This window comes from Podarcis muralis, chromosome 3 (genome assembly GCF_964188315.1).
Source record: "Podarcis muralis chromosome 3, rPodMur119.hap1.1, whole genome shotgun sequence".
Classification (NCBI taxonomy): domain Eukaryota; kingdom Metazoa; phylum Chordata; class Lepidosauria; order Squamata; family Lacertidae; genus Podarcis; species Podarcis muralis.
In genome coordinates this window covers 39,161,623-39,171,542 of record NC_135657.1, presented here as the reverse complement: position 1 = coordinate 39,171,542, position 9,920 = coordinate 39,161,623, and the positions used below count along the sequence as shown (strand labels likewise).

Genomic DNA, 9,920 nt, shown 5'->3' with positions numbered 1-9,920 from the left:
CTTTCTCCTTGGGAATAAGAATTTGGCAGGAGAACATATTTTCACACATGCCTATAAGAGACTATAGTGAGGCTCTTGTAGGATTCCGTTTGATTTGCTAGTGTTGGAAACAGAATCTGCAAAACAAAGAGGTGTAGCTCGAAAACTTATGTTAAGTGAGTCTGGTTGGCAGTGGAACACACTGGAAGCAGCATTCTGCACCAATTTCAGCCTCCATTTTCAAGGGCAGTCCCACATAAAGTATATTGCAATAGCCAAACCTGGAGGTTAACAAAGGGTGGATTATTGCAGCCATGCTTTCTCTGCTCAGGAATGGACACAGTTGGCACGTCAGCCATATAGCTGAATGCAGGCACTCCTAGTCATTGTAGCCACCTGGCCTCCAAGTATAAAGGTAGATCAAGGAGTACCCCACTTACTCTTTCAAGGGGAGTGTAACCCTATCCAGAACAGATTGTCTTTACAACTTCTGGACCCCAGAACAGAAGTCCCCCATTGCTATTGGAAATTGTCCTGGAACATTACCACTGTAATACTGAGCCTCCAATGCCCAACCCTCAGAGCTGTTTCAAGAGGTCAATTGTATCAAAGGCTGCTGAGAGATCAAAGAGAATGAACAGGGTTGCACTCTACTTGTCTCTTCCCCAACAAAGGTGAACAGTTAGGGCTACCAAGAAAGTCTTGGCACTAATTCCAGCTGTGAATCCAATCCTGACTGAAATGGGTCTAGAAAATGTGTCCTCCAAGCATGTGTGAAGCTGAGCCACCACTACCGTCTCCAAAACCCTGCCACAAAAGGGGATGTTAGCAATTGGGTGAGTTGTCCAACACTTCAGGGTGCAGAAAGGACCTCTTAAGCAGGGAGCAACCCCTGCCCAACCATTTAAAACAGTTTGACACACCAACTCAGGAGGCATTTACCACTCCCAGCACCCACCCTCTGGCTAGCTTTTATTAGTCTTGATTGGCAAGCCAAATACATTCAAGCAGCTTTCCCACATTCTCAGGCTGCAAATACATGGTGGTTGAGATCATTTTTACCATAAGCAATTAGTATTTTGGTTTTCAATCTACATTAACACAATTGTCATTTATTTATTTGCAAAACATTCTATACCACCAACCTTTTTAAAAAGGTGGTAAACAGCATGACAGCCAACAATAAAATTGCATTGATAAAATACAGAATACTTCCTAAATCAATAGATCAGCCAAATGCATCAAAACAGCAGGGAAAGCCAAGCTGTAAATGGTGTGGGGGTGCTGGTCTATCAGCATGGTGGTGGTGAACTACTGTTCTTCAGTGCAAGCAGTTGGGATGGGGGGAGGAGAGGAAGCAGGCTAGGTTCTTATGTAGTCTTGCAAGAGCACTAAAGCACTAAAAACATGACCACAGTGTAATCTGCACCACTAGACCTTGGCTCAGTCCAAAACTGGAACTGATCTTCTGCTTCTCTGAAAAAAATGCAACACTGCTGAGCACACAACTCTCTGGTGAGCAGTAATCATGGTCTTATGACCCCAGTATGCCCCCTCCATCCCTGTGGTTTGGTCATCCTGTCTTCGTTGCACCATGCAAATTTAGATGTTAAGTGCTCTGGGCAGATCCTAGTGTAATTTATTTGATCAGTGAAGTGCCGAGCAAGCATTGGGGGCCTGTAAAATGGTAATGAAATCTCAACAACACCAAGCAGTTATGGAACATACGAAAACCTCTCACATTAATCCAGCATTTTCCACAACAAAGGATCCCAAAGAGCTTTTCAAACCAAGTGAAAAAACAGACTGCATTCTGCATTCAACACGGTCAAGCTTCAGAAACAAAACAGCTTCCAAAGTGAAGCTCAGCAATAACCCTCTATCCTCGGCACACGGCAGTAGCTAGCATTACAGGTCCATTAGTGCAGAAGCCACTTCAGGTACAAGTCAAAAAGATCAGCAGCAAGGAATTAGCAGAAGTATTTTATGCAAAAGGAGCACCAATTAATTTTTTTTTTTATTAGCCCAACGCATTAACTCAAACCAGCCTTTGTGTTTAATTCTGGGCAGAAAAGGAGTAAGCTGGGTCTGTGGGGTCAATCTAGGAAGGACAACTGAAATTTAAAAACTCTAGTTCATTCTGGAAATGCTTTACTGGTATTTCATTGAAAGAGGGTAAATTTGTTTTACCTGAAGGCCAAACATCAATTTATTTCCCCCAAAGGCACTCAAAGTGGCATACACAGCTCTCTCTCCCATTTTATTGCTGCAACAACCCCGTAGGTAGATTATGCTGAGAGTGAGTGACTGGCCCAAGGTCACCCAGTGAGCTTCATGGCTGAGTGGGGATTTGAATCCTGATCTCCCATGGTCATAAACCCAATACACTAACCACTACACAACACTGGCTCTCCACTGGATTATGAATAAAATCCAGGGGAGACACTGCCTGTTCACTGTAACGGTTGAGGAGGATACCAATGTAACCTGCCAAACAACTTTTATAGGCATTTAATGGAGGAAAGGAGGCTCCTTTGATAATAAATGATCTCACTGGAAGAGGAAATCTGGAGGTACACAAGCAATGAGAGGTAGTTATGTTGAAGTCAATAGCTTAAGACATCCCTCCATTTTCAATTAGAGCCTTGGGAGGCACACACTCCAATTCTGGGAAGGAAAAGGGATTTAGCAAAGGCCAAATTTTAAAGCTTTTATTGTTTTTCTTAAGCAGGTTAATCCAACTCTCTGGTCCAGGCCTGTGGCTTCTTTTGTGAACAGCAAGCCGACTGGGGGCTTTTCACTGTTAGCTGAAACAGACTTTTGGACATATGCCCTTCACGGAACACACTTTACTTTTACTACTTCAAACATGCTTTGTCCAAAACTAAAAAATGCCCCTGTTTATTTACTCCTTTTAACGTTGATGATTTGGCATGGGAGAAAAACAAGCATTTCCCTCAGGCTGGAGGCAGTCTCTGCTACGCCAAACATTCCCTCTTTGCCTAACCCCATTTCACTTTGGTGAAACTAATTTTCTGCAGAGGAATAGGGTTTCCACATGTCCCTAATTTCCAAATACAGTCATCAGTGGTACACTTGGCAATAAGAGAGATACTACAGTTCCTTTATCTCTTCTTTTCAAAAAAATTAAACCAAGCAACACCAGAGAAATCCAGGTTAATACTTGTGGGCGTTTATTTTGGACAAAATCCCAAGGTGAGGCTTTTCCTGCAACAGGGAAAGGTGAGGTTACAGGGAACCAGGCAGAGGGCCTTCTTGGTAGTGGCGCCTACCCTGTGGAACGCCCTCCCATCAGATGTCAAGGTAATAAACAACTACAGTGGTACCTCGAGTTACAAACGCTTCAGGTTACAAACTCCGCTAACCTGGAAGAGTTACCTCAAGTTGAGAACTTTGCCCCAGGATGAGAATGGAAATTGTGTGCCGGCGGTGCAGCGGCAGCAAGAGGCCCCATTAGCGAAAGCACGCCTCTAGTTAAGAACAGTTTCAGGTTAAGAACGGACCTCCGGAACAAATTAAGTTCGTAACTAGAGGTACCACTGTATCTGACTTTTAGAAGACATCTGAAGGCAACTCTGCTTAGGGAAATTTTAAATGTTTGATCGTGTTTTTAATATTCTGTTGGGAACTGCCCAGAGTGGCTGGGGAAACTCAGATAGATGGGCGGGGTGGGTATGTATGTATGTATGCATGCATAAATAAATAAATAAATATCAATCACAGTAGTCAAGATTGTGATCCTGTTGATCCTAAATTGTCCAGCATCCATTGACCTTCAAAAAGCATGCTGCAATTACTTTCTATTGTTTTCAGAGAAGAATAGCACAAGATACAAATATGGTCTTAGTACATCCACCGATACAATGGGTATTACTTTTACCATCTACAGCAATTATGAATTTAACTTCATGCAAGTAAAATAGCTAAGCAACAATTGTTAGAATGTTGGACTAAGATCTGGAAGACCAGGGTTCAAACCTTCATTTGCCTATGGAGCTAACAGGCTATTCTTGGACCAGTCACCATGTCTCAGTTATAAGCCCATCACAATACAACTACAACTGATCAGATACTATGTCTAAACTCAAGAGCATAAATATGTGAAAGCTTGCTAATGCTTGCCAAATTGATTCTGGTACAAAAGTGTTTCTCCCCCCCCCCCCCCCATGCCAATTTTTATGAATGGCTCAACAAGGCTTGAAACATTATAATGGCATTAACAATATAGTTGGTCTGCACCAACGTAGATGAACACAACAAAAACAGTTTCAGTGGCCTAGAACAGGGGTTCCCAAACTCTGGTTTGTGAACCACTGGCAGTCTGAGCTTCATTCAGGTGACCCACAGCCTGTCTGTAAAAATACAATTTAAAATCATAAAGCACCTATCATAGTGCATTAAAATTGCTACAACAGGCAAAAAAAATCCCTAAGTGGCCTGTCAAGATTCTCAGCAATTTTCAAATGGCCTATGGAGAAAAAGGTTTGGGAATCATTAACCTAGAAACTTATAGAAATCCTTGGAATGTGCAAATGCACATATTAACATTTGGTTTATGGAACTATGGGAGGTTCTACACAGAAATCACATCTTTTTAAAAGTTTGCTATTCACCTTAGCCATTCCCATTATGGGGCAAACAATGAAAGGAGAAGGGCAGTCCAGCATCCTGTTGCCATAGGTATCTGGTCGCCCACTGCAAGCTCACAAGCAGTACATGAACACAACAGCACTCTCCCCACTCATGTTCCCAGAAACGTATTCAAAGGCATACTATTACCAATGCTGGAGGTAGTACAGAGCCATCATGACTAGCCATTGTCAGTTTTATCCTTCATGAATCTGCCTAATTCATTTTAAAGTTGCTCAAGTGGATGGCAATCACTATAACTTGAGGTAGCAGATTCTGTAAAAGGTAAAGGTAAAGGTACCCCTGCCCGTATGGGCCAGTCTTGCCAGACTCTGGGGTTGTGCGCCCATCTCACTCAAGAGGCCGGGGGCCAGCGCTGTCCGGAGACACTTCCGGGTCACGTGGCCAGCGTGACATCACTGCTCTGGCGAGCCAGAGCCGCACACGGAAATGCCGTTACCTTCCCGCTAGAAAGCGGTCCCTATTTATCTACTTGCACCTGGGAGTGCTTTCGAACTGCTAGGTTGGCAGGCGCTGGGACCGAGCAACGGGAGCGCACCCCGCCACGGGGATTCGAACCGCCGACCATGCGATTGGCAAGTCCTAGGTGCTGAGGTTTTACCCACAGCGCCACCCGCGTCCCTGCAGATTCTGTAGTTAATGATTTGTTGTGCAAAGAAGTCCTTCTTTTTGTCGGTCCTGAATCTCAACACTTTAGGTTCATCCATTTTTGCCACCAGAGCACCAGCAAGGGATGATGAGCACTTGACAGGATCAGAGGGAAACCCCGCCCCTCTGCCTCCCATCTATAGCTCTGAGCTGGAAGCAGAGGCATGTTGGCTTGCTCTACCTCCATTCCTGAAAGTGTGTAACAGGGAGAATGCTCTGAGCCCATAGCGCAAACCGACGCACCGTCCTCTCCAGCCTGGAGCCGAGGATGGTAGGCAGAGGCTTGTTACTGCTGTGTACTTGCACCTGCCAAGTACAGAGCAAAAACAATCTCAGGCTTCTGCCACAACTTTGGAATGGGGAGGGGATGGAATTCATCAACCTTCCCTGGAGGAAACCTTGGACTCATCTCACTCTCCAGAGCCTGGTTAAACACTCAGCATTGTGAATGGTGAGGGAGACTGTCAAACCCCATGAAAGTGAGAAGCAGAGCTCTATGTTGAGCTCCTTGGAAGTAAGGCGTGATATAAAACAAACTTATAGTATCTCACTACAAAACTTTAAATGACCTCAGTCTGAGGTTTCATGTAGATGGTAATTCTCTGTGAGCATCTGGCTGCAAGATGTGTGTGGTCTGGGAGTTCAGGTTTGGGGGCTGGTGCTTGAACGATAATAGCTTGCATTATAGATACAGCCTGAACGTTTCGTCATTTGGTCCTTTCCATTTCAGAATCACTTTTCTTGTTTTCAAGCAGATCATTTACCCCCAAACCCAGTTGGTTGGTCAGTGCCATCTGATATCAGCCAGCTTCTTCCCACTGTCCCATGAGAGAGAACTCCAAGCCTTTGTACAGTCAGGGCACCAGGCCAGACAAAGACAGCTCAATGGGTTACTTATCTCTTTGCTTAGGGGGAACAATGAAAAGAATTTTGAGGGGGAAATGGGCATGGAAAGTGGCCTTCAGGTTAAAGTAACCATTTAACCATTACATGTAAAGCAGAATTTCCCATGAAGTCACACGCTCTGTATGCCTGACTTTCCATTCTGAGAAAATTAAAAAAGAAAAAACCTCTTCCTGTCCTATCATGAGGTGGTAAAATGCAAAATTCTGAATGCTTGTGTGAATGAAAGAAAAGAGCTGAGACACACAAACTCTAGTGGAGAAGTTTCTCAGTTCTGATATTTTTCAGGTAGCACTGCAAGCTGCTCTCACAAGATCTGAACATGTTCAATATATAGTCTATAACGTTTTTAGACAACCATTTCTCATGAACTGTTATTTCTGATTAAGTTTTTTATGCCTTCTCCTCTCAGTACATATAAAGAAAAGGGAGCAGGAATACATCTTCCTACTGAACAATTTGTTCATATTGCAAATAAGGACCCTGCAGAAATTCTGCCTAGCAGACACAGGACGGCGATTTTATTAAGGAAACAGCTTTCTGGGTCAATTTGTTTTAATGTATGGTGAGATCATTCAATCGTTGTTGAAAGGAATGATTGGGTGGGGGACACACACACACTAATCAGGGATTTGCTTACTTCACCCCCTTTCAACTTTAATTAACTTTATTTTGGGAAGTATATTCCTGTATATTAAAAGTGTGTTAATGTAACCACAATAAGACCATTCTTTTGGAAAAGTATCCAAGGTCATTTTCTTGTGTTTGTGTGAAGGCAATCTAGTCAAGCTGTAACCAGTGGGACTCCATCAGTCAAGTCAGAGCCACTGCACAGCTTTTCTGTCACTTTTCCAATTCTTCCTTGGAGAAATATTCAGAACTCTATGGTGGTATTTCAGATGAAGATGAAGGACCTGCTTGCTAACTGAAGCAAGCATGAGGAGCCTGCTGCATTTTCAAGGAGCTACTTTGATCACCATGGACAAAACAGGCTCAATGTGTGAGGCAAAGCCACCTGTGGAGGGAACAGATGTATCCATCTTTTGTTTCCTTTGTCTTTTGCTTTGAGAAGGGAAGCAAACTGAAAAGTCTGAACAAGCTATGCTAAAGGAAGCCTTGAGCTAAGAGATCTGGTGTTTCCAAAGCAAAAAACATTTTTTCTCCTATAGTAAAGACGTTCAGTGGTCTGTCCAACTGCTCAAAGATGGCACTTCAAGTCTTAGTAGCCCAAAGGCAGGAATGACAGATGAGATGACCAAGATGAGTAGAGAAACGAAAGTCCCCAAAATATTGATCTTTCTTCACAGCAGGAAAATGTCTCTCTATTTCCTACCGAAGATCCTGTCACTTCCCCCTTTAAACACTGTGATTTGTGACACTGCAAATTATGTAAGTCTTACAGGTGGAAGCAAGAAGCACTGAAGTTGGAGGTACTTAAACAAGACTGCGGCAGAGCTGAACATGGCAACTTTCAAGCTTGGGGCCTGTACCTTAAACACAATTGCTTCTTTTGAAGCTGCTCTAAAGAAAATGGGACATGGCAGTTTGGACAGAGTGTCATGACCTAACCCCCCTAGGGCTGTAGAAAGGAAGTGGTTAAAAAGTCTCCTGTCCTTTGCATCACTGGCTGTTCCAGAGATCAACGTGGGAGGCACAGGTGGGGGTAGGCACAGAGCCAAACCCCTCAACACTGCTGTAGCGGTTGAGACATGGCAAGACTCCAAAAATGCAGAATTTTCTACCTCCAGCCGACAGAGACAATACCCTGATGAACTGGAGTAGCATTCCTAAAAAGCAGAACTCCAAGCAGCCCCCTTAAATATTAGTACCTACTTTCCTTAACTATCCCACCCTAATAATGCCTTCTCCACATTTAAAGATCAGCCCTTGTTCCTCCCTGGCTGCCTGGCTCTGTTGCCAGATCCATTTCTGGCTTTCTCCTTGAGCTCCCCACTCACCCCCATCTCTCCCAGATTCCTTCTGGGTGGTGGGAAAAGCAAAGGAAAGCAAGGACAGGAGATGAAGCAGGGATACCAAAACTAACGTTGTTGTAGATGTGATGCCAGACAGAGCGACTACTCCTTTTGCCTATTCAAATTTGGAGGGGGGCAGGGGACTAGAATTCATCACTTCCTGCCTTCATCTAGTAGGCATTATTTCACAGCTGCAGTGAGTCACCCTGGAGTTAATAAATCAATGTGTGAAACTTGCAAGATCCAGATTTGATATTCTGAAAGCAAAGCTGTGGAGCAGCAGGAGTCTTCCTTTTCAAACCTCAGGCATGTGCCACACTTACAACTCTTCCCCAATATTTGCACAGAACATGATCTTCAGAGAGAAACACTGGCCTATGGCACAACATCTTAAGAGAAATGGACTACCAAGGGCTAGGCCCACACTGCAAGAGGCATCTTGTGCTGAAAGCCTGGAGCCTCTGATTTCTCAAGCAACGTGCCTGTGGCCTTTAGTAACCCCACAGCTTGCTAATATGAACTTCATAAACTGCTTTGACATCCCCATGGAAACAGAAGGCGAGGTCATAAATAGGGGATTAGCACCTCTTAACACAGAGCAAAGCAAAAGAGGCAACAGGGGGTTTAAGTTCCCCCATTAAGGGGCAAGGGGCTGCTTGGCAAGGAGGGAGGGCAGGATGGAGAAGGAAGAGAGCAACAGAGGAAGGGCAAACCGCGGGTGAACTACAAACTGTAGACAAAAGAGGAACAGGCACAGGACAAAGAGGGCAACAAATCTAATGAGCTCCTCCTTCCTGTCCCGTCCACCACCCACTGCCAATACCTAGACAGCCTGTCTATTTCAAAGCTCACACCAGCACAGAAGACGGCAGCGACTGTTTTCCCCAGCTCCATTTTTCTTAAATGGCACTCAGCTCCTTCAAAGTTGACAGTAGGCAAGAGAATTAATGGGAGAGGGAGGAAAGATAAAGAAGGCACCTTCTCTCTCTCTCTCTCTCTCTCTCTCTCTCTTTCTCTCTCTCTCACACACACACACGTTTTACAAGGTCAATATACGCAGGTTCGTTCTTGTGAAAAAAATGAAGAATGGAAATATCAACCTGTCTGCAGCATTTCTCAAACTTATCCCCTGCCCATGTCTTAAGCCCTCAATATCTTATTTCTCTGCTCCAGTTCACCTCAAGCACTTGGCAACCAGGCCTGCACCAGTCAGCAATTGGCAATTCCACTCTCTTCATTCAACAAATCCAGCCACATTATCACCAACATAGCATAAAGAGGCTGCTTGCACCTCTCTCCTCCCCAGGGCTAGAAAGGCCTGCTCCCCATTTTGAGAGCTGTTACATTATAAAGTCTGGCTCATGAATAAGTTTGTGGCCTTCACTCCATGCATTCTAATCCTGAAAACAACACCACCACCCCTGTTTTCAGTGGAAAACTGACCTGTTGAGCTTTGGTTTCTTGTTTTTTGGAACAAAACCTTCGGGAAGTTTAGGTTTATGATTTGGCAGCAAACCTGAAAATTGGGGTCGGGGAGGGGGAGAGATTGAGATGTCAGTTTGAGTAGAAAATGTATGCATAAGATCACAGCTAAAGTACATACACACCCACCCCAGAGTGGGATGCCATAGGCTATTCTAGGTTACATACTAGTCCCCAAATTATTATTATTATTTAAATAGAATTATATTTTTAAAATGCTAGTTTTAATGTATGTATGTGTTTGTTTTTGCTTAAAATATTGTA

The 9,920-nt window shown here is 44.0% G+C and overlaps 1 protein-coding gene across 4 annotated transcripts in view; it reads right to left on the bottom strand.

Annotated features, from left to right (window-relative positions):
• MRPS18A (mitochondrial ribosomal protein S18A) overlaps window positions 1-9,920 on the bottom strand; it is a 30,379-nt gene that overhangs the window by 1,424 nt on the left and 19,035 nt on the right. For all 4 annotated transcript variants that reach the window (XM_077925670.1, XM_028724339.2, XM_028724341.2 and 1 more), the window contains one exon: window positions 9,618-9,690. In XM_077925670.1, coding sequence (XP_077781796.1) covers window positions 9,618-9,690 — 73 coding nt within the window. The remainder of the gene's footprint in view (window positions 1-9,617; window positions 9,691-9,920) is intronic.